This window comes from Gouania willdenowi, chromosome 8 (assembly GCF_900634775.1).
Source record: "Gouania willdenowi chromosome 8, fGouWil2.1, whole genome shotgun sequence".
NCBI lineage: Eukaryota > Metazoa > Chordata > Actinopteri > Blenniiformes > Gobiesocidae > Gouania > Gouania willdenowi.
Window position 1 is genome coordinate 5,003,775 of NC_041051.1, and position 26,224 is coordinate 5,029,998.

The following is a 26,224-nucleotide window of genomic DNA, read 5'->3' on the forward strand; positions in this document are numbered from 1 at the left end:
ATTACAGTATTATTTTTTATTTACTTGGTCTTGGTTTCATCAGGTTGCTGTGTAAGTCTCGGTCACTGTACACAGCAGATACACAAAATAAATAAACTATCATGATGTTATTAAGCATACATATTGTACCAGTGACGTGCCGTGACCACTAGGGCTGGGTAGGCACATTGCAAATTGAGACCACCAATGACAATTTCATATGTTTCTGCTATCAAGTGTTAATTCAATTCAAATCAATTTTATTTGTATAAAGCAATTTCCAACAAAGTCATCTCAATGCGCTTATCAAAATATAAAATTCATAATAAGAAAAAACCCAATAAGATCCACATGAACAAGTGTTTAGCCATCTAACAAAATCAACATCATAAACACCATTAAAGAAACAAACATTTATTTAATATAGCCTCCAAACTCTTCAACAAGATATATCTCATGACACGACAGCACATCTGTCGTTTGTGTTGGAAACACAGAAACAGAAAATGACAACTCAGAACAGCCTCAGTGAGGAGCATCCACAAAGCCAATCCTTCCTTTTGTACCATTCACTGTGAAAAATATGAAAAATGTTCTGACCTTACCTTTGCTGAAGGTCTGGTAGCTCAGGTGTTGGTCTCCATCTTTCAAAAGCTGTCGTTTTTCCTCAAAACAAAGTTTCTCTATCATCTCTAGCGCTGTCACTCGCCCACTAGTTAAAGAACGTAGCAGCAGCAGTCACGTGTCATCTATTCACTAATGTGCTGTGAACTTACGTATAGCATTTAGCATAGCGCAGTTACGTACAAAGGCAGCTCTCTACGCTGCCTTTACGCGTAAATTGATGTCACATTGGGGACCTGACTGCACATGTGCAAACACGTAAACTCACGCAATGAGAACGTAGGCAGAAGAGCGACGTGCCTCTGGGAGGGGGCGTGGCCTCCCTCTGCCTTACAGCGGAGCGAAAAAAAGAAAAAAAAAGACTGCAGCTGTTCCAGGAAATAGCGCTGTTTAGTAATTTGGGCTATGAAACGCGAAAAATGCGGACACTTTCAAACTTATAGGTACTGTAGGCTATTGGAAATGGAAAAATAAATAATTTATAATAAAAAAAAAAAAAATTATTATTAAATAATCAAAATATCAATTCACCCTTGGGTAGGCACTGCCTACCTTGCCTACCCTGACGGCACGTCACTGTACTGTACATAACAGTTGACTGTGGCCAGCAAGCTGAATGAAAATCAGAGGCAGTCGTAGACATGTACAGTACCTGCTTAACAAAGCTGCTAAATATGTTTATTGAATAAATCATACAGTGTAATGGGTTGACTGAACTTTTACATTTTTATGGGCTATAATTGGAGAAAAGCTTGGTTTGCATCTACCTCTGTGTATGATTTGAAAAGTAACTACTGTCTCTAAATAAACACAAACTATAGTATTGATATAACATTATTTGGCAGCGAAACAGTAAAAATAATAATTACTTCAAAGCCACACTGGCTACTGGGAATTATTTTTGAATAATTTAGACAAAGTAAAAAACAATGCAAAAGTTATAATTTGCTGTTCTACAAACATATAACTATCCACTGCATCAATTTATGAATAATTAAATAACAACTCAGGTTTTTTTTTTAACAGTTTGCAAAATAAAAAACAAAAAATGTGGATTTAATAACATGCTAAAAAGAAAAACATGAACTACATATACAATACAAAACTAGACTCAAAGCAACTTATTTTTAAAAGCCTCAAGCCATTCATTTTTTGAAATAGTCTCTGTACCAGTTGTATGTCTCAATGTACCAGTTGTATACAAGTTGTGACAGCAGATGATGTGGTAAATGGGACCCGAGGCAATGGATGCAATCATATTTCAGGAGGGATTTGGTGTCTCATATTGTTTGTTGGGACGTGGGGACCTCTGAGGTGTATTCCATAAAGCGGGTTATGTTCAAATTCTGAGTATGTTCAGGCTCAAATGAGGGAAACTCTGAGTATCCCATTCCAAAAAGCGAGGTATGTTCTCTGAGTATGTTACCCGGGCAACATTGTCCGTGAACTAAACCTGGTCGCTGGCAGGTTTTATCAAAGAAACCCTGGGTTTCTACCTGGCTCCGCCCACCTGAACACCGTTTCTTAACACTTTTCTCTGAAACACATTAGTAACATCACACACCAGACGTGTTCACATCACTAATGTTGTGTTGCTTTACGTCTTTTTTTTTGTGATAACGGAAATTTTCTTTATAACATTGTAGATGTAGAAATTAAGTAAAAGTCACTGAGAGGTTGATCTGCATTAAAACATCTACTGACGTCTGTAGTAAAGTTGTCTGGATAAAAACCTGTGGATAGTATAAAGGAGGAGATGATCATTTAAATAAATCAACTTTTAAGGCTCGATTGTTGTTTTATATTGTTATACAGTTAAGTCTGTAGATCACATCTTTGAAGGTATGACGGTGCAGTGAAGTGTGACACTCTTGAAAGGGATGGGTCGTGGGTTCGCGTCCCGCTTCAGTGTTTTTTATGACATTTTTTAGGACGTTGAGATGACTCTGGCGACAATATTACATTAAGAATCAATATAAATGATGTGATATGAAGCAGCAGCCACTGTCTTTGTATCCAGTGTTACAGGAGGGCTCTCTATGTAGCCATCCTATGCTGCTGACACATCTCCTCAGGCACATTTTATTCATATTATTACCCGCTCGTCACATCACTGAAGCAATAAAGTGATGAAGTGACCAAAAAGTGTGACTAATTACTGGTGATTTACGCCACTATACAACAAGGCGATATTCTTAAGCTGTAACATTACTTGCCTCCAGTGTTTAGCCAGCGGCGTTTCCTGCTTTTCTCTCCACCTAGAGTTGTGACGTTACTCGTGACATGTACCATTAAGGGGTTTATAGGAAATCAACATATGGTCACTCTAATTAAATGCTCGCCTTTTATGTTGTAATAAACAAAAATCAATTCCAGCGTAAACCGTTTGTGCTTTGCAAATATATTCATTGTTTTTCGGTGAAGTTTTCTATAATCTGACAATGTCAATGTGTGGGCCTGTGTTACAGCGAGGTACAGACTACGCTAACCTGGACATTGTCAGCAGTGATGCGGACGATAAATATTTTGATGACAAATCAGAGGAGGAAGAAATGACGGATTAAAATATTTCCACACCCACACTTCTGCGGTTTAACTATAAATACAGACAGTGTTCTATTTTCTAAATAAATATCTGGAAACAAAATAAAACAAAAATATTATTGTGGTAATTTCTCCCCAATTACACTCATCTTTAAGTTTTTTAAATATGTTCTTTTATCTGCTTTAAAATCTTTGGTTCTAAGATTTGGTTTCTTCAGTTGAAACTAGTGAGTCAGTAAATATAATTTTTAGGTTTACTCACTGCCAGGAATGGATTAAGAGTTCCATTAAAACATATCTTTAATTATCTGAATGCAAATGTAGGAAAGAGTGATTTTATTTTCAATATAAATCAATTCAGAATAAATTAATGTTATCCAAAGAAATCCAAAAAAAAGAATATATTGGTTATTTGATTTTGGTTTTTTTAAATTGGCGTGGCCCCATCAGTTTACCAGGGAGCCACGCTCCAGGTTGAAACTATCATTGATCCCCCTTCCATCTAATTATAATTTCTTTTTTGTTATTTATTTATTTCTTAATTATCTTTTCTCTCTCGTTTTCCCTCTCCTCTCTATTTCATTATACTGTATCTATTTTGTATTTGTATGTGCATATACAGTGGATATAAAAAGTCTACACACCCCTGTTCAAATGCCAGGTTGCTGTGTAAAAAAAATGACACCAAGATAAATAATTTCACAACTTTTTCCACCTTTAATGTGACCTATAACCTGTACAATGCAATTGAAAAACAAACTGAAACCTTTCAGGGAGGTGAAGTAAAAATAAAAAACAGAGAATGAGGTTGCCAAAGTGTGCACACCCTCTTACAACTGGGGACGGGGCTGTGCTCGAATTTAACCAATTACATTCAAACTCATGTTAAATTGGAGTCAGCACACACCTGTCACCATTTAAAGTGCCTCTGATTAACCCCAAATAATGTTCAGCTGTTCTAGTAGGCTTTTCCTCACATTTTTGTAGCCACATCTTCCAGCACAAGCGTGGGAAAATGTGTTATGGTCCGATAAAACCAACGTTGAACTTTTTGGCCATTATTCCAAAAGGTATATTTGGTGCTAAAACAACACTATCAAAAGAACACCGTACCTACAGTGAAGCATGGTGGTGGCAGCATCATGCTTTGGGGCTGTTTTTCTTTAGCTGGAATTGGGGCCTTAGTCAGGGTGGACTCTGTCTGTGAAAGGTGCTAGAGAAATAAACATTACTTACTTACTAATAGGTAACATTAAAGGTGGAAAAAGTTGTGAAGTTATTTAAATTGGTGCAATTTCTTTTACATCACAAAAACCTGGCATTTGAACAGCAGTGTGTAGACTTTTTATATCCACTGTATATATATATATAGGGTTCCTACAGCTTCAGTCAAATTACATTCAAGACTTTTTATTGCCATTTGATAATAAATTTAAGACCAACTTCATAGTAAACATAATTGGGGGAAAAAAACAGCCACATCAAATACATAGGGTTAGGGTCAATTTTTTCTAGTGTTTAGTGCAGACGTGCAAATGGTGGCCCCCAAAGTAAACACACAAAATGACAGTAAAATACATGCACACAAAAAAAATTAAATAATCAAAATCACTCCAAAAACAGAAGATGACTCCAAAAATAACCACAAATCTATAAAACAAAAATACAAAAAATAAAAGCCATTAAGAAAAATCTTTATTGGACAGGCAATTTTCATTAAATTTACATTTCCAAATGCTGTTTTTGAATTAAAAAAAAAATATATATATATTTTGAAATATGAGACTAACTTCAAAATCATAAAATCATACTCGTGTTCAAATTTAAGACTTTTGAAACATTGATTTTACACATTTTAATGACAGTCTTATCTATAGATTCATGAATTTAATGCCTTTTTAGACTTTTTAAGGACCCATGGGAACCTTGTTATATACAATATTTATATATCATTCCTTTCCCCCTCATATTAATGTATTATTAACTTGTTTTTTCTGTAATTGTCTCTGTCTTTGTCTTGTATGTGGCAATTTTTTTTTTTACAGAATTTAAAAAATAAATAAATAAATAAAGATAGTTTTTTTAAATTGTGCTCTGGTAAATTGTTTTTTTATTCAAATCATTACAGAAGGAACTCTTTTCCTTTCCTGTGTTTGACTTTGGCGCTCACTTCCTATCGGCCAGTCTCTGCAGAAGGGCGATAACTGTGTCCTGTTTGGAGGACAGCAGCTCCAGGGCCGTGGCTATCCTCCCCAGTGACTCTGACATACGCACCTCCCTCCTCTCACGCCTCTTCTCCCTGGCTTCAGCTCTGCGTTGAGCCATACGCTCTAAATAGGCCTGCTCCTCCTGCCCTTTCAGCTTCTTCTGGAACAAAGCAGGACTGCTCTCCTGATTGTTCTCCTTTTGGCTCAGAACTTCACTTTCCAACAAACTTGTTACAGATGCCGAGGGGGCTCCACATGGACTGAGGCAGGGGCTGATGGAGGGCACTGAGGAGAGAGAGTGCAGACTCTGATTGTGGGTGGGTGGGGCCACACTGAGTCGGTAAGGTGTGACACCTGATGTGAAGGAGTGAGCTTTACAGCTTGTGTAACCCAACGTGTGGAAATCTGCATTGCTATTGGAGCCGAGAAAGGAAGACGTAGAAGGTGTGTCTGTAAAACAAGGTGAGGAGATGAAAGAAGACGCTGGTGCCATGGAGGTCGAGTGAAAAGAACTGGTGGCAATTTCTCCATTGACGAGCACCAGAGGCTTGAACTCTGCAGCAGTGGCTGTACTGATGGTTGGAGAAGCCACTGAGGTGCTGGGAGCAGAGCTACTAAGAATCTGACATTGGGGCGGACCCTGACCTGCTGACTCTACACAGCCAGAGGACGCAGCATCTTCCTTAGGACGGACGACGGGGGTCTGCAGCGGAGATTTGACAGTGATCTTTGGTAGGGGGAGGGTCGGAGATGAAACCGTGCTGAGACTTTTATTTCTTTTGTTGTTGATGATCTGACTTCCAATGGTGCTGCAGAGCGTAGCGTCCATTAACTGGATGAAGAAGGAAAAGAAACCTTAGATATGGTTCTCACCAGGGTTTTCACACTCTGCACCTGCACAGGTGCGACCTGGGGGGTCATAGGTCAAAATGTTCAAAAATGTCAACAAGCTTGGTCGGTCTGTTGATATTTCCAATCTTACAGTGTTTGTCATTTTAGTGTGTTAATGTTTATGTTATTCATATTACACATATTCGGACCCAATCCAAGCACTTTTAAAAACGTTTCTTTTTCTGACTAGTGTAGTAGTTTTAACAACTTCAAAGTGTATTTGAGTTCTTGAAAAGCACTTATAAATATAATGTATTACTATTATTATTATTATTATTATTGATGGGATAAGAGAGATTTCAAAATGTGAAAAGGCTTATTACATTATAAGTTCTCACTTTGAAAAGGTACATTTACGAGGTACACCATTCACGAGCCAGGTCAATGATTATTTTTAATAAGCTATTATTTTAATTCAATTCACAAATTTGAAGGAAGTGCACAAGATGGACACTAAACAGGCAGATAAGTGAGAAAAAATAGTGCAATGAAGGATATAAAATAAGGAATACAATAATAGAGGTTATATATAAATAGAAATAAACAGAAAAAAAAGTTTAAAGAGTATAGATACACATACTGTATTTACAGGCACCCTGTTTTGATGGACAGTCAGATAACGGTAGGGATGAATGACCTGCCGTAGCGCTCAGTGCTACAGCTCATGTGCAGCATGAGCTTTAGCAGCTAACGCTGCCTTTCTGCCTTGGAGAATGATACCACGTTTCTGCAAAAAGTGCTTCAAGGAATCAACGCTCCAACGGGAAAAATAATCTAGATCTCTGTCAGACTCGCTGCCTATGCCGTTTATACCTCTTGACCTTTGACCTCATGTGCAAGAACTGAACAAGAAAGAGATTTCCAAGAGTGCTTATTGTAATTTTAATTGCTTAAAGGTGCAATATGTAGAACTTTCAACTTTTAAATATGTTTTAAATACCTAAAATACAATTTTGAGTGGTAAGAAACATGTCCTTATCTGTCATGCCATATGTGATTTTTTTTTTTTGTTAGACTACATAGTCATATATACATTAGGGCTGGGCATTTGTGGGGGCTTGGGCCCTGTTGATTCTGAAGGAAAACCATCTCCCCGAGCGCCAATGGGCGAAGTGGCCTTGAGTGGGCACACAGGGACTCTGTAGTACGGGCCATACGGGTCCGAAGGGCATCCTCCTTAGCCACCCATGCACGGCGCCAGAGCGGCCGGATATGCGGGTTTGAAAACTTCTCCAGTCTATTAACAAAAGTGAGCGAATCCCGAAGGGGGCGGCCAAAGATGATCTGCGCTGGCAAGAGGTTGCAGTCAGGGTCCGGCGTGTTACGCAACTGTAACATAGCACGCAGAAAACGATCATGATCAAGACCACCGGTTGGGCCAGTGTTGGACGCCAGGAGGCGCTTAGCAGTGTTCACGGCCACCTCCGCCCTCCCATTTGACTGTGGAAAGGAAACCGAGGACACGCGATGTCTAACGTGCCACAAGCGCAGGAAGTCTTCAGTGCGGCCCGCCGTGAACTCCGGGCCCCCGTCGCTCAAGAGTTCCTCTGGCATGCCAAAGGTGGCAAAAAAAAACGACCGGAGGTGACGGACCAGGCCAGCCGAGCCACCAAGGTCAGTGCCCGCCGTGGAACTAAGGACCTCCACCCAGCCTGAGAGACGGTCCCTGACAACCAAGTAGTGGCGGTCCCCATAGTCAAAAAAGTCAGCAAACACCGCCTCAAATGGTGTGGATGGTGGGGAAGATGCATGGGGGGGCATGGCCGCTTGCGACGGGGCATTGCTCCATCGCCGAAGTACCTTGGTGGGCAGAATGGAGGTGCCGGAAGACTATCGCGAAGGGTCGGGGGGACAACAACACGGTCTTGGTATAGTAGGACGTCATCCTGCGCGTAGATAGACTCACACATGGAGACAAGTCCGCTAGCACAAGGTCTTCCACATCAACTCTACCCTCATGCTCGATGAGATACAGGAGGTGGGCGAGGCATGCATCTGCCGCAGTCTCACACGCGAGGAGAGTCCACGAGTGGCTCCGAGTTCTTGTGCATCCTCCCTGATGGATGCCATAAACACCGACTCCACATCATCGGGAACACTCATCAACCCCAGGGAAGGATCGTCAGGAGAGGTCGAGGGGGAAGGATATCTCGAGGCTGCATCAGCTGCGTGATTACTCTTGCCGGGCAGATTCACAATATCAAAGCGCCATGGGAGAGTACGCTGCTTAAGTCTGAACAGACGAGAGTTTGTTATCTCATCCAGCGTCCGGTCGCCAAAGATCTTCACCGGAGGCCTGTGATCAATGACGACGATGAGGCTGTCACATCCCTGCGTGAAGTATCGAGTCTGCTCAAGGCCCCAGGTGACGGCTAGCGCCTCCCCTTCAATGACTGCGTAGCGTTGCTCCGCCGAAGACAGGAAACGTGAGCCGGCAAGGGTAATCCTCCATCCCCAAGGCAACAGTCCGGGATGCCGGATGGGCAACTGCAGTGTTGTTGAAGCAGGAAGTAACCAATGCCACGCCTGGACCAGTCAGGGCGAAGGCTGGTGTGTTTCTGCATGTCGAAAATCTCAACGCCCTCTCGGATGGCTTCAACAATGGCCCTGTTGGAAACCTGGAAAGCCTCCTCCAGCTCAGGGGACCACGAGAACTTACAACGAGGGCTGAGAAATGGCTTAAAGGGCGCCATTGTGTCGCGCAACTGGGCATAGTTGGCCACCTGGTTCACAAGCCCAAACCAGCTCCTAATGTCCGTCGTGGAGTCAGGGGTGGGGAAATCACGTATAGCGTCTAAGTACTTGGGAAGCGGCTCAATAGTGGCATCCGAGACTCTGAAACCAGCGAAATCGACAGTCCTCTCTGCAAACTGGAGTTTGTCCGGGTTCAACACAATGCCCAATCTGCCGACACACGTGAGAAAGTCAATAGTTCTCCACCAGTGCTGTTCCAGGTCAGCGTCATGGTGAATAGTGTCATCAACACAGCGTTCTTTACGCTCATAGTCAGAATAAATGGCATCAAAACGGCGGTTGTAGCCATCCCCCGATGAAAGGAAACCTTGAGGTGCCCGAGTATAGCGCCAGTGTCCGAAGGGCGTGATAAAGGTGGTCAGGTGACGATCGGACTCACGCAGGGGCACACTATGGTAACCGTTCCAGGGATCAGTGACAGTCTTCCAAGTGTCTCTGGGGATACGGCGAGCGAGTTGAAAAGGGGACTCAGTGGCGAAAGTCTCACGCTGGCAGAACTTGTTGAGAGGGGAGAGGTCCACTGTCCTGCGGGGGGAACCATCATGCTTCCGGGTGACTACCATACGATGGCACCACGTCACAGGTTCACCATAAGGCACACGTTCAATGACACCGAGGGCCTCGTCCCGGAGGAGATCATCATAGACCCTCTGCTGCCAGTGTAGGGGCACAGTGGCTGCGGTGTGGCATGCTTTGGGTGGGGCTGTTGGGTCCACATGTATCTTGACAGGTGGCCCCTCCATACATGGCAACGCTCGATGGGGGCAGGTGTTAAATGTAGATGAGGCGTATCTCTCGAGCAGCCAACCCTTCATCCTGCCATTATATTCCGGCGTTCCCAAGGGAACGGCAGTCCCGTGGGCCGTGCTGGTGGGGCTGTACGCTGGGGGCACGAGCACTGAGCAGGATGAGTACACTCCGGTTCCTTGCGGCTGGACCGCGTGGCATTGACGGACAAGGGCTCAGGAGGCATCCCAAGAGCGACAGGGCTCTGTCAGTCTGTGGACGGAAAGTTCACGAGCAGGAGGCCAAGGTTGAGCAGTGACTCGTAGGAGAGGCACGTACACCATGGAGCGGCAGGATGTCACTACACCACTGCTGGGGACCGTCGAGAGCCTGGCAAAAAATGCCCCTTCAATGGTTATAGGGAAACGGTTCGCGGCCGACAGGCTCAGGTTAATGGGGCGCAGATCGTCACGTGAGAAACCACAGGCCAGGAACTCCTCCAGTGACCAAAGGTCTGACTACGCACCGGTGTCAGCGATGGCGGATACTATCACCTGAATGTCCGAGCCCCGGCCACTGGTAATGCCTCTTACGCCCACCATACAGTCAATCGAGATAGTGATGGGCACTCGGGGGTGGTCTCTTAGCCTTGTACGTTTCCACTCGCCTTTAGAGAAAATATGGTGCTCGAGCCTGATGGTCGTAGGATCATTGACACCACCGTGAGTTATCGGGAGACGACGTTGGTGGCGGTTCATGTAACGCCGGACAGGGCGGGCACCAGACTGGATTGAAGAAATCTGGGATATGGGCTCTGATTCCACAGCGGCTTGTAGACCAGCAGATGACGGCTGCTCCCGCCTTTTACGACGGCGTGCCCTATAGCAGTCAATGCACACCCCGTGAGGTTTAGTATTCCATCCACGAGGCCCCAGTGTGAAGACCTTAAAGGCGCTCTTACAGTCTGGGCATGAGGCCTGCCTCACCTTGTCTGCTGGGGCTGGGGTAGCGCTCAACTGTGGGGCTCTTAGAGAGCGCTGGAATGACGACATGGCCGATAGGGTCGACACTGGGAGAGCATTGCGAGCCATTTCTTTGTTCTCAACAAGCGCAATCACATCATTCACGGGTTTGTTTATCACATCAGGTATGCCCAGTGTTTCACGCCGTATATTGGAGTCATAAATCCCGTTGATAAGAACGTCACGGATAATGTGGTCGGTGTAGTCCACGTCCCTACCACACACACATACTGCGTTATAGGCACATGTCTCTGCTTTACCCCGTACTCTGGCAGTGAAAGCACGGAATGTCTCATCACGTTCCTGGTGTAACTGGAGCAACTCAGTACACAGGACACATGTAGCCACAGGGATGACCGCTAGTGACCGCATGGCGGCAATGAGTTCAGGCAGAGGTCTGGAAGCAGCATTGGGGTCAGCTTTCAACAGGCTGTTCCCGAGATCAGGCCCAGCACACTGGAATAGCTGGAAAGGGGCCTGGGCATCGCCTATGCCTGAACGGTCAAGCCCATGTGTCAAAGGGTGGAATGGTATCTGCAGTTCAGACAGTGTGGTACACTAAGGTATTTTCTTCCTTTGCAGCTGAGTTTTGTCAGAAATGTATGATCTGTGCTAAAAGCAACCCAGGCAGAAAGAAACCATTGACTACCTAGACAGCACACCTTCAGCCATCCTTGCCTTTTCACCACCTGCAGATGGATTTTGTTGAGCTAACGCCATGTGAGCGAAAGAAGCACTGTTTGGTCATCATAGACATGTTCTCCACATGGATTGAGGCCTTTCCAACCAAACACCAGACAGCCACAGCAGTAGCCAAAGCACTGTTAACAGACATCATTCCTAGGTGGGGCATCCCGTACAAGATCTCTTCTGACAACGGCACACATTTTGACAGCCAGGTGATAACAGAGTTAGGGCTAAGATTAGACAAGGATCTTAGAAAACACTGCAGCTATCACCCTGAGTCCACTGGGGCCGTAGAAAGAGCAAATGGTACTCTGAAGAACAGGTTGAACAAGTGCATGGATCAGACAGGGTTGAACTGGATCAAAGCCTTACCGCTTGTCCTTCTTCAGATGAGACAACAGGTCCATCCAAAATCTAAACTTTCACCCTTTGAAATTCTTTTTGGGCGGCCATCCAATGTGGGTCTATACCCCTCTGTTTCGTCCTGGGATGAGACAGCTCTCCAGGACGACAGTTTGATAAAATATTGTGCACAACTCTCCACGATTCTTGCACTCAACAGGTCTAGAGTACGAGCGGCCCTCCCACTGACTACTACCGAGAACCTCCATGACATCCTTCCAGGTGACTTTGTGATCGTGTACAACGCGAGACGGAAAAGGTGGACCGACCAGCCGACCCTGATCTTGAGGCGACTGCCCCAACTGAGGAAGAACCGACATCACCACCGATCGAGGAACCACAGTAAAGAGGTGCGCTTTCAGTAGCTGTTTCTTCTTCTCGAGAGCAGTGCCAGGGAGCAAACAAAAGGAAAAGACCTCGGGGGTTACAAAGCTGACCTTTCTTACGAGGCATATGGTCTGTTGAAACATTTGAAATCCAAACTTGCAACCTTACGGGATGACACTTCTTCCAATATGAATGTAGATTACACGCGATCCACAATTTTCCCCTTCTGTTTCACCAGAAACGGTACTCGTAAACTGGGCCAAATTCCCCGTCACAATTGCAATCGCACCCTAGGTCCTGAATGCGCCACCGCACCCGATCCACACACATGTGTCCGCGTTCAGACACCCGGGGATAATGGTAGGTTTAATTTAGCAAATGGGTTTTGGCTATGCGGTTACAAGCTATACACACACCTTCCCCCGCACTGGGACGGTGTGTGTGCCCCCGTGCATGTAACTGACCACACTTACGTAGTCTCAACTATTCCTCTTTCGTCACAACGAAAACGCGAATCTCACACTCCTTTGTGCTTCGATCCACACGACGCCATCTGGGGTACGGAAGTTCCCCCGGAACATAAACTGTGGACGACAGGCCAGAAGGTAACCTATTCGCTATTTCCCTGGGCAGGTGTAGGCAAAACACTGCTGCGTGTTGAAACCTTGGACTACAGGTTTAAATCCTTCATTAACGCGTCTTACTTGGCCTTTACTGGCCTCTTGGGGTAGATCACGAATATGCGCTTAATGGTCCTGCAAAATAGAATGGTCTTAGACCTACAGACCGTGGCCAAGGGAGGCGTTTGCGCAATGGTAGGTGCATCTTGTTGCAGTTTTATCCTGGACAACACCGCCAATGGTCAGATCATCGCAAAAGCTGTCAAAAACATCTCCAGGCTACGCGACGCCATGAACAAAGATCGCTTGGGTGGGCCGGATTGGTTTTCCACCCTGTTGCTGGCTGGCGCCCTCTCTTGATTAAATTCGCTGTTATACTGTTGGCTGTTCTTTTACTTCTCTGTTGCGGCATTCCAATCTTGCGTCGTATAGTAGAGGGGTTAATACAGAGCGCCTTTTCAGACCGCCACGTCCGTATAGCACTTCCACAGCCGGAAGTTCCGCCTGACATGTTTATGATGCATGTTTTCGATGACTCTGACGATGACTCTGCTAATTGATCGCACCTACATCCTTTTATTATTGCTATGCTATGCTAATTGATATATTTTACTGTGTGGTTTTGCTACTAGTGATATATACATATACTGTATATTCCATTGTCGTGACTGCCAATGATTTTAGTTGCTAATGATAACTGATTTTATTGTGCAGTTGAACTTGTCTCACGTAATATTCATTATGTGTTTATGGGGTTTTTGCCTTTTCCTCCTTTCTTCTTGCTCCGACTTTGGGGATGCCTGTGTCCCCTGAAAAACAATGCATATATCTATGGTGTAATGACGGTGTCACCATCGTTTGTCCAATGAACTACGAGGGGTTGAGCTAAAGTTACACTAAAGTTACAGTAAAATGTTTAACTAAGGTTAAACATTTTACTAATTAATTTTGCTTCTTCTTTTTTGTGTTGGACTTTGTCCAAAAAGGGTTGATTGTAAGGGCAAAATTGGTTAATTATGTTTACTCATATTTACTCATATATTTACTCATAGGCCTTATTCCCTTTTGGCTTTAAGTTGTTAACTTCACTTTTGCTGTCTCATCCTCTTCTTGTCTTTCTGAGGGAGGTCAGTTACCCGTCTTCTCATAACAATAATTTATCTGAAGGCCAGAGGCACACACTCCCCAGAGGCCCACATACACACACAACAACTCACATCCCATGCACATTCACACACACAAACACCCAACACATACACAACATTCCTGCGCACATCTGGTTATGATACAGGCGCTGGCAGGAGCCAACCCAGGGCGTACTGGCCTTTCTTCCACCTTTGCTTCTCCTCTCTTATCTGATGGGGGGAGGGGGGACAGTGGGGTAGAAATGTGTAATGTGAAGATGTGTTCACTCTTGACTTTTCACCTCTGCGCAGAGGGTGCCTCTTTTTGACCGTCCACTTTGTACCTTTTTCCATTTAGTTTAGAATAAAATCATTTTTTATTAATTCATCAACTCTTTCGTCTGATCTCCGTCATTTACCAACGCAGAGGGTGTTTACCAGCCAAAGACGAGGTAACCGCATATTTCACAGTTACAATAGATAGATAGATGGATAGATAGGTGGGTGGGTGGGTGGATGTGACATCAACCCATCAACTTTCTCTTACTTCAAAGAACTCCCAGGACGTCTTGGCGTGTCCCGTCTCCCGGCTGCGGTCCTTCACTCTTTTGTACGTCACAATCAGGTTGTTCCACTTCCGACGGATCTTCTCAACAGGAAGTAGGTGTCCTTTGGAGGCCATCTCTTCCTGTACACTCTGAAACAGCTGCGACCTCTCCCGGGTTTCATAGAGACCCCAGCGGCGCCCGACGGCCTCGATCAGACACAAAACGGCTTTAGAGGAGAAATCTGAGCCGGCGGAAAGAGTCTTCTCTGATAGGACGGGAGGCATCACTGATGCTGTGATTGGACAAAAGTTAGACATTAGCCTAGTGCGATATCACACCTGAAGGGTCGGTTCATGGGTAGCAGGGTTGGGGTGAATTATAATTGTAACCGCGTAATTGGTAATTATTTATAAATGTGACATCATTTATATTTATAATCCTAATTGGAATAAAATGTTGCCGTTGTAATCTTAATTGAATTGTAATTGAGAACTGTCATTCGCAATTTAAATATATGCAAACCTGTGGAGAAATGTCATAGTTCTATGGCTTACACATATGTAGTTAATTAGTGAGGATGCATTGGCATCCTCACTATTGTAATCGTTTATTATTATAGTAGTAGTAGTAGTAGTTATTCTTCTGCCGTCGCAAATAACGGCAACAGTTTTCAACCGATTTTAACAAGTTTGGTGTCAAAACATTCAACTAATTTTTCGCTCTTCTCATGTTTCAACTTTTTTGTAACTTTTTAACTTTTTGAACTACTTAACTTTTCACTTTCCCATTCATTTTTTCATCCACTTTTGAAAAATATCAACTTTAACCCTCCAACTTTTAAGTTCCACTGTTCAGCCATTCTTCAACCGACTTAAATCATTCAACTTCTAAAATGTTCACAAATTTGTTGTCTTTTAACTTCTAACTTCACATTTTCTCTATCTCTAACTGTTTTTGACCTATGAAGCTTCAAGCACACCCACCAACTCTTCATATTCCTGAAAATTGAGTGGAGTGCTCGTTAACTCAGAGTGCAGCAGCCCTTGTTTTAATCCTAAAAAAATCTGCAAACAAATTGTCATAACGTCCAAAATATTGAACACAGACACCTAATTTTCTCAAAAGTAGTAGATAAATGTGTTGAGCCACTCACAATATCAGTTTTTGCCATAAGTCCAGCGGTTTTTGAAATATCAAGCCTGAAGTGGACATAATCCTACAAATCTACAGGCTTGTTTGCATTAGAGAATAGCCAGGTCACTGCTTAAAATTCATGGTCTTTATCTCGTCCTCCTGGCCTCATCTTTTGTCCTAAAAACATAAAATTTCACTCATTTGTAGCCTAAAGCCTTGTGATTCTCACAAACTCTGTAAATTATACAGTTTTTCAGTTGTGATGTGTTTTACACAGGTTCCCCCTGGCTGTAACAGGCTAATTTCTGCCCGGTCATGCTGCACATACTGTACATTCTCCCCACAGGTACATGTGATCATTGTGTAACTGATTCAAACCAACCTTTAACGTGTTCAGCTACTACCTCTAACCCACTACAACTTTTTTCAACCTTTTCAACACATTTTAACACATTTCAACAATTTCAACTTTTTTCAACCAATTTCCATTTTTTTCAACTTTTTTCAACTTTTTCAACCAATTTCAACTTTTTTAAAACTTTTTCAACCAATTTCAACTTTTTTCAACCAATTTCAACTTTTTTAAAACTTTTTCAACCTAATTGCTAATATTAAGCTATTGCTAGGTTATTGCTATTGCTCGGTGTATGCTAATGATAGGTCAGTGCTAATGCTAGACGAATGCTAATGCTGGGGAATGCCAATGCTAGGCTATTGTTAACGCAAGGGCTAATGCTATTGCTAGACTAATGTTAACGCTAGTCTAATGCTATTGCTAGGCTGTTAGGCTAATGCTAAAGCTAGGTTAATGCTGGGTTAAATTGTTAATGCTAAGCTAATGTGACTGCTAGGCTAATGCAATCGCTAGCTTTATGCTAATGCTAGGCTAATGCTAAGTTAATGCTAGGTTAATGCTAATGCTAGGCTGACGCAAATTATTGGCTAATGCAATATCTAGGTTAATGCTAAAGCTAGGCTAATGCAAAGGGTTAGGGGTTTCAACTTTTTCAACCAATTTCAACTTTTTCAAACCATTTCTACTTTTTTCAAACTTTTTCAACCAAATTGCTAATAGTAAGCTATTGCTAGGTTATTGCTATTGCTAGGTGAATGCTAATGATAGGTCGGTGCTAATGCTAGACGAATGCTAATGCTAGGCTATTGTTAACGCAAGGCTAATGCTATTGCTAGGCTAATGGTAAAGCTAGGCTAACGCTATCGTTAGGTTAATGCTAATGCTGGGTTAAATTGTTAATGCTCGGTTAATGCTAAGCTAATGTTATTGCTAGGCTAATGCAATTGCTAGCTTTATGCTAATGCTGGGCTAATCTTAATATTAAGTTAATGCTTGGCTGATGCAAATTCTTGGCTAATGCGATTTCTAGGTTAATGCTAAAGCTAGGCTAATGTTAAAGGTTAGGGGTTTCAACTTTTTCAACTTTTTTCAACCTATTTCAACCCATTTCAACAGATTTTCACCACTCAAACTTTGAAATGTTTCAAAAATTCTACTCTTCATCATCGCTGCTCCTCTTCATCACCAAACCTCCTCTTGTGTGGGGTTTGCAGGTTCTGATTTCACACTTAAAAGTTAGATCTTCAATTGCTCAGCCATACTTCAATGGATTTCCACCATTCAAACTTTGAAATGTTTCAAAAAAATCTACTCTTCATCATCACCCCTCCACTTCATCACCAATCCTCTTGTGAGGAGTTTGCAGGTTCTCATTTCACACTTACAACTTCGATCTTGAATTGCTCTGCCATTTTTTTAATGGATTTCTTTGTCATTTTGTTCACTTTCAGCTCATACTGGGATTTTTAAACATACTACTGTGTAAATTGAAAATTGGACTTCTAACTGGTTTTAATGGTTTTTCCCTCCATACTGGTAATGTAACATGTACTACTGTGTATAGTGGACTTCTAACTGGTTTTACTGTTTAACTAGACTAATGTTAATGATAGTGTAATGCTAATGCTAGGCTGATACAGATTATTGGCTAATGCTAATGCTAGGCTAATGCTAATGCTAGACTGATGCAAATTGTAGGCTAATGCGATTGCTAGGCTAATGCTATAGGTTAGGGGTTTCAACTTTTTCAACCTTTTTCCAACTTTTTCAACTCGTTTTCAACTAATTTTCAACTTTTTCAATCCATTTGAACTTTCCTCCACTTTTTCAACCTATTTCAACTTTTTTTTCAAATTTTTCAACCCCTTTTAAACTTCTTTCAACCTTTTTCCAACTTTTTTCTACTTTTTCAACCCCTTTTCAACTTTTTCAGTCCATTTTAACTATTTTCAACTAGGGATGTAACGATTAATCCTAAGGCAGTTAAAAATCGATTCATAGGTATCACGATTCACATCGATACTGTGAAAATTGAATTTAGCACCGAAAAAATATCTGTAACATTACGTGATTATCTGTAAAAGTCACGTTTTTCTATTAGCTCTGCCTGCTAGCATAGCATCTCTTCTTCACTGCAAGACATCTGCATGCCAACCGACCACTGGGTTACCAGCGCCCTCTGCTGGGCCAAACAAATATCTGACCTAAATACAGTGAAATGACTTTTTGTTTTTTTCAAAGTCCAATTGTTAAGGCACAAAATAAATTTTCAGTTGCACTTTTAAAAATAACTATTTTGCAGTTTTGCATTGTTTACTATAGAACCAGAATTTAAATTAACAGGCTTTTCTTCATTTGTATTATTCCTTTATTTATTTCATTCAAGATTTATTTTTAGTTAAATTGCATTGTTTTGAATAGTTTATGAAGGGATTCTTTTGACAATGAAAAATAAATAGAAAATAATATAGTTTTTTTCCCCAAAAAAATAGAGGAATATTTTTGTCATTTTTCTACACTCCCTTTTTGTAAAATAAATCGTGAGAGAATCGTATCGTGAACCCAGTATCGTGAATTGAATCGTATTGGGAGTTGAGTGAATCGTTGCATCGCTATTTTCAACCCATTTCAACTTTATTAACCCATTTCAACTTTTTTTAAATATTTCCAACCCATTTCTACTTTTTGCTAATTCTTGGTTAGTGAAAATGTTAGGCAAATTCTAACACTAGACTAATGCAATGCGACGCAGTTCAGCACATGCATCCTCACTTACATTTTCTTCAGGAAATGCAAATATTCTAGTTAAAATATGTTTCAATTTAAAGCGAGGGGTTTTACTGACAGAAAAAAGGCGCAGACACATACAGTAAAATGAATGTAAACTATATTTTCACAGATGAGGAAACCTAACAAGGTAACAAATGAGAAACAAACTAATGACATAAGATAATTTTTTGTGTATTTTACAGCTGATTTAAGACATAGGTCAAACTGACCCAATATCATAAGAGATGCTAACACAAGAGGAATGTCACGTTTTATGGGATTGATTAAATGCTCAGTAATTGTGAATAATTGTAATTGAACTTTAGTAATTGAGAACATCATTGTAATTGACTTTCTGAGGGAAATAATAAATTTAATTTTAATTGATTTAGAAAAAATGTCAGCGAACATAATGGTAATTGAACATGAATATTTAACTCATTCAGTGCCAGCCATTTTCAAATTTTCTACCCCCCTCAGTGCCAGCCGTTTTTGAGCATTTTGACTGATTTTAAAGACCCACAGAATATTTTCTACTAGGGATGTAACGATTCACTCAACTCCCGATACGATTTGATTCACGATACTGGGTTCACGATACGATTCTCTCACGATTTCTTTTACAAAATGGGACTGTATATAAATGACTGAAAAATATTCCTTTATTTTTTTTTTGGGAAAATACTATACTATTTTTCATTGTCAAAAGAATCCCTTGATTAACTATTCAAAACAATGCAATTTAACTAAAAATCGATCTTGAATGAAATAAATAAAGGAATAATACAAATGAAGAAGAAGCTTATTATTTAAATTCTGGTTCTATAGTAAACAATACAAAACTGCATAATAGTTCTTTTTCTTTTTAAAAGTGCAACTGAAAATCTATTTTGTGCCTTAACAATTGGACTAAAAAAACAAAAAGTCATTTTTCTGTATTTAGGTCAGATATTTGTTTGAACCAGCAGAGGGCGCTGGTAAACCAGTGGTCGGTTGGCATGCAGATATTTTGCAGTGAAGAAGAGATGCTATGCTAGCAGACAGAGCTAATAGAAAAACGTGACTTTTATAGAATATTACAGATATTCTTTCGGTGCTAAAGGGGTAATGAATCATTTATGAATATGTTTAAGAGTAGAAGGCGGCCAGAAAGAAAGTATTAGCAGATTTCGCTTGCCGCCAACACTTCTGGGTAGCGCCCTCTGCTGGTTAAAAAAAAAGTACTGCGATTCAATTTTCACAGCATCGATGTGAATCGTTGTACCTATTAATCGATTTTTAACTGCCTTACGATTAATCGTTACATCCCTATTTTCTACTATGACTATCTGAAATCTGACACCAGATTCTGAAGCCTCTACTGTCATGAAAAAAAAAAAACATTTGTTTCTGGCACGTTTTGTTCTTTTGTAATCAGCCATTGAATAGAGCAAGTTTTACACAAATCTTCAGTTTCAGAGCAAAAAGCTGAGAAAACAGAATTTTGGTAAAAAACCCTGTCAGTGACTTTAAAGCTATTTTTTTTGCTTTCGTGACAACTCTAACATCTGAACATTGTTTTCTTATATAAAACATTAAAAAAAAACACTGAGACCGGGCTTTTGATGGCAAAATTATTATTATTTTTCTGTCTATGTCAGAGTTGAATGGATTTCTTACTGTATTTTGGCGTTCCTCCAACTTTCCCTCCCGTCAGTCTGCACACAGACGTAACTTCCTCTTCCTCCCGACACGTAGCAATGACCCGTTTAGCCCGGTTAGTTGATGGTTTTATCTCATGATCACAACATTATCAATAATCCACTCAGGTCCACACATGTTCTGTCTTAGTATGTGGAGCTGTGAGCTGCTGGATACGTCACAATATCACTCTGTAGTGCCATATTCTCACTCGTTCCTCCTTCTCCCACCCAGCTAATAGTAGCATCAGTGGCTAATCTCTCATCTAAAGGTGCACCGCTGCCATCGTCAGGGCACAGTTGGTCACTACAACACCCCACAGCTTAGATATTGATGAGGGATCTCCGCCAGGGTGATTTCTAGTAATCCCAGTGAAAAAACGCAAATGACGAGTTTCTCGTCAATGGTACTGAGTGTTTGGATTTGAAATGACGAGATATCTCGTCGGGGGCACTAAGTGAGTTAAAGATGTAATTGTAATTTAAAATTGTAATTGACCCCAACCCTGATTATCACAGCTGAAGGAGTACATGCAGAGTCTCTTCATAGGTAGTTTAGCTAGGGCTGGGCAATAGGGACCAAAATTCATATCTCAATAGTTTTTCTCAAAATGACGAAATATGATATAAATCTCGATAATTTTAATTAAAATAAAGTCTGACCAGAAATACCGTCTACAAAACAGCAGAAATGGAACTGTGGTCACAGATTTTTTCGGCTCACAGATTTTGTTTAACAAATTTCCGTAAACAGAAGAGGTTTACATCAACTTTTTTAACTTTTATTGATTTTTAGAGCAACCCAAACCAGCCCAAGTTGTCATTTTGACTGAAAAAGCTGCTAAATGATCCTGAATGCTTAAACTCTTATAGAACTCAATGGACTAAAAGGGGCGATTGGCGTCATTAATGATGTCATTTCAACATGGCGGTGGACAGACTTGAAAACGATGAACTTGTCCCATTTTAAAAAGTTAATGAAACAAATATGGCGCAAAATAATGCATTTGTTAGGCATAGATCTTCCAAAAAGGACATTTCAAAGGTTTTAGGCCATATTTGTAAAAACATTGGAGGATCCCTTTAAAACAAATTCACAAACGGACTAAAAAGCAGTTTTGACAACACAGTCAATGTTTCATTAGATTTTCCAAGTTGCTCTTTTACTTGTATTTTATGAAAGAGGAAACATAGATATTAAGTGTATGCTTTTCTCAGCCAGATGTTCACTTACCTGGAGCTATCGTCAGGTAGGTTTTCCCATCTCCTGATGCAGTGAAAAACCGGTCTGAACCCACAGGATCTGGACAAAAATGTAAAAAAAAATAAAGCAAAGGAATTCAATTTAAACATTAATGTATGGTCTATTACTGCTTTCTTCTCAATTCATGATTGTATGTATTTTCCAGGTTCAACAGTTTTAGATTAATCGCTTGTTTAGCACTGGGTGACAGTTAATATATCAATAATTTGAAATAAACTACTTTTTATCTACTCCCAATTTATTGTCCACTTATCCTCACTTATTTAATCATATCCTTCTAATTCAATCTAAACTTATACAAATTTTATTCAATCTCAACTAATGTCCTATTTTTTTTTAAATGTTAAATATGTTTGTTTCGAGAAAAACCAAAAAAAAACTCCATAAATGTGTACAAGAAACTACAACAGTGCAAACAAATAAGAAGTTCAACTACTTTACTAAACAGCGCTGTTTCCTGGAACAGCTGCAGTCTTTTTTTTTTTTTTTTCGCTCCGCTATAAGGCAGAGGGAGGCCACGCCCCCTCCCAAAGGCACGTCGCTCTTCTGCCACCGTTCTCATTGCGTGAGTTTACATGTTTGCGCATGCGCAGTCAGGTCCCCAATGTGACATCAATTTACGCGTAAAGACAGCGTAGAGAGCTGCCTTTGTACGTAACTGCGCTATGCTAAATGCTATACGTAAGTTCACAGCACATTAGTGAATAGATGACACGTGACTGCTGCTGCTACGTTCTTTAACTAGTGGGCGAGTGACAGCGCTAGAGATGATAGAGAAACTTTGTTTTGAGGAAAAACGACAGCTTTTGAAAGATGGAGACCAACACCTGAGCTACCAGACCTTCAGCAAAGGTAAGGTCAGAACATTTTTCATATTTTTCACAGTGAATGGTACAAAAGGAAGGATTGGCTTTGTGGATGCTCCTCACTGAGGCTGTTCTGAGTTGTCATTTTCTCTGTGTTTCTGTGTTTCCAACACAAACAACAGATGTGCTGTCGTGTCATGATATATATCTTGTTGGAGAGTATGGAGGCTATATTAAATAATTGTTTATGTTTCTTTAATGGTGTTTATGATGTTGATTTTGTTAGATGGCTAAACACTTGTTCATGTGGATCTTATTGGGTTTTTTCAATCTTATTATGAATTTTATATTTTGATAAGCGCATTGAGATGACTTTGTTGGAAATTGCTTTATACAAATAAAATTGATTTGAATTGAATTAACACTTGACAGCAGAAACATATGAAATTGTCATTGGTGGTCTCGATTTGCAACGTGCCTACCCAGCCCTAGTGGTCACGGCACGTCACTGATAAATATACTATATCATAATATATCAGTTCCCTTGTACACTTATAACAGAAAAAATATATACATAGAACTTACTTATATACTTTTGAATGTGTCCTTTTTAACCTCATCTAATCTTACACTTCCTTTTTTAATCATATATATACTGTATATATATATATATATCCTGTATTCATTTTAATGTTATCCCATCGGCCCAGATGTTCAAAAGATGTAATCTAGATCAAAACTATCAGGATTAATTGAAATCCTTTTTTTCTATCCAGAATCACCTAATCCGTCTTAATTTAACACCAGTTGTTCAAAGCAAAAATACATTGGATCAGTTTGATCAAGATGCAATTTGTTTAAAAGATATTCTGATCAGATTTTGGATAATGGATTGGATCAAATATTGAAAATTGGGTTTTTTCAAAACTAGAATCAGATTCTGAGTTCGGATTAGATCACCTAATCCAATCTTGGTTTAAATCTGGATCAAACCCTCAGTTTGTGTCGTTACAGTAGGATTAGGATAACTCTGATCCAAAATATATGGATTATTCTGATCACACCAGTGTGTTGGATTCAGGGTGGAGTTTATTTTATTTTAAAAATAATCGTTTTTGGCTCAGTGGTAGAGTGGTTTGTCCAATAACCGAAGGGTTGGGGGTTCGAATCCAGCTCTAGCCAAGTCATTGTCGTTCTGTCCTTGGGCAAGGCACTTCAGTGGGTGTTGGTGGTGGTCGGAGGGACCGAACCGATGGTGCACTATGGCTAAAGCTTGCTTCTGTCAGTCTGCCCCGAATTAAATAATTAATCTTTCTTGCAAACACTTTAAGTTAATTCCGGTCGTTCTGAGCATGCGCGACTTGCCACAATGACGCACTGGTGACGACATAGTCCAGGATCGCAGCCCGGACTCGAGCTGAGACTATTTGTTTAATAAGAGCCTTAAAAGACGTGGATATATCGAAAAGAGTGGATGGACGGACGCATGAACGTGTGGACATTCAAATGGACACACAGACTTATTACACACCAGAGCTTCATGAATGATGCTATGGATTCCCCTGGTCAGTGGTCTGCAACCTTTACTCTACAAGGAACCATTTAACATCATCTCACCTGGATTAAAGTCCTCCTGGAGCCAAAATATACCTTCTCAATGAAGACAATACAGTGAATTAAATTATATACAGTTGAAATTATATAGAATGTTTGATTTAATATGACTTGATTTATATTAATCATTAAAACATAAAAACAGTTTAAAATAAAATAAACTAAATTGACATCAAGAAATAAAACAGTATCTTGCATCTACAAATTCATATACATCTCAGTTTATATGAACTCAATGTTATATAAAGAAGATTTTTTTTTAGTTAATGTATTTGAAAGGTCACAAAAAGTAAATTTGATAACACATGATCATGTGGTCAACACATGGTAATTTCTCATTTCTTGCCACACATAAAACATGCATATTTAACCTGCACATTGGTGGTTAAATGAATCTGTTCCCACACAATTAAAATCTCTATTTTCTTCCAGAATAGTGTTTTTGTTGGTTTAGTTATCTTACCAGGGATTTAAAACTTAAGGTTAGCCACAGGTGCAGGAAAGTTGATGGTCTGTAGATGTTGAAGGAGGTGAAGTCGAAAGGTGCTGAGTCATTGCACACCGTGATTTATTTTTGGTTAACAAATTGTTAAATCTTGATTTTATTTGTCATTAATCATATATATATATATATATATATATATATAATATATTAGTTTTTTTTTTTTTTTTTAAGCTATCGGAACCATTGCATAAGAGTCAAAGAGCCACATTAGGCTCCAGAGCCGCAGGTTGCAGACCTCTAGTTTATATAAAATCCAATGCATTTATTATTATTATTATTAATGATTGAAGGGAACCGTGGAACGACTTATTACCAAAAATAAACGTGGGATTGAAAGTAACTAGTAACTTTTACTTTGAATACAATTTCAATCAAGTAACAGTACTTCTACTTAAGTAGAATATATCAGTACTCTTTACACTGTTTCATCCTAACATTTTATTTTAGTCTTACATTGATTTAAATAATGATTATTAATATTATCATATTTAAGTGTATTTCTACTACCTGAGTGATGTATAATGAGTGTATTGACTCACACAGCAGCACAGGTGTAGTGGTAGATCCAGTGTGTACAGTGTGTAGCTCCTCTACTGTCTGTTCTGCTCCAAAGCAGGCGGACTCTCCGCAGGGCGCAGACGCAGATGGCTTCTCCTCCACGGCCTCAGTCTTCACATGTAGCAGCTCTCCGTGGCTGCTTCCTCCAGGCAGGTTCTCCTCCATGTCTGTGAGGCGGTGATAGCAGAGAGGAGGAGGAGGAGGAAGAGGAGGAGGTGGTGCTGCACAGGCGGAGAAGCCGGGGCTGGTTTTGTCTGCGCAGGCGATGATTCCGTCCAAAGTTTACCGCTCTCCGCCAGTTTAAAAACATCGTGTCTGTTCGCCATAGCTCCAGCTGCTACAGAGTGGTGACCCAGTCAACTCCATGATGAATAAACCACACTCACTGAGTGCTGCGTGGCTTTTTTTCTCCTTCTGAGGCAGAAATGGCTGCGCCGTCAACCTCAGCCCAGCTGGCGGCTGCGCGGAGCGACTGCGCAAGTTTTTTTTTTTTTTTTTAAATCAATTGAACGCAAACATCAGAGAGATACAACACGTGACCAAACACTCCCGCCATTTCATAGACGTGCTTTAAGCCCGGGTGACCAGATTTTTATAACTCAAAACCGAGACAGATTTTCAAAAGAAACAATTACATGTGTTTTTATTTGTAATAAAAAAAAAAGGTCACATAAATTACATTTTGTATTTCTTCCTTTTGGATGAAATGTATTATTGCAATGGCTGAACCAAATTTAAAGTGGCCATCAGTAAAAAAAATAAATAAATAAAAAACAATAAGTTACCATAAAATTGTTTTCAATAAACAAAAAAACAGATTTTTCTTTTTAGCATATTGAAGGAGAAGCATGAGAGCAAGTGAACAAGTAATATTGTCGACCAATCAGCATCAAGTTGCAAACGTGTGGAAGACTAAGGAGCTTTTTAATTGGTTTACATTGCACGTGCTACTATGGCAACTGCTGTGATTGACAGCTCACAGTCAACAGAAATCACATTTTTAAGCAAAATGCGCTGCTGCTTGACAAACGTCAATTTCTTAAGAAACGGGACTGAGCTTGTGAAAAACCATGACAAATCGACCG

At 40.6% G+C, this 26,224-nt stretch overlaps 1 protein-coding gene across 1 annotated transcript; it reads right to left on the reverse strand.

Moving 5' to 3' along the window:
- Positions 1 to 5,048: 5,048 nt before the first annotated feature.
- LOC114467847 (uncharacterized) lies at positions 5,049 to 25,421 on the reverse strand. Its single transcript, XM_028454319.1, has 4 exons — positions 25,121 to 25,421; positions 21,627 to 21,695; positions 14,455 to 14,747; positions 5,049 to 6,186 (listed from the first exon to the last, which is right to left on the reverse strand). The coding sequence occupies exons 1-4, from the start codon at positions 25,302 to 25,304 to the stop codon at positions 5,314 to 5,316; spliced, it is 1,419 nt and encodes a 472-aa protein (XP_028310120.1). The 5' UTR covers positions 25,305 to 25,421; the 3' UTR covers positions 5,049 to 5,313.
- Between the last annotated feature and the right edge of the window lie 803 nt (positions 25,422 to 26,224).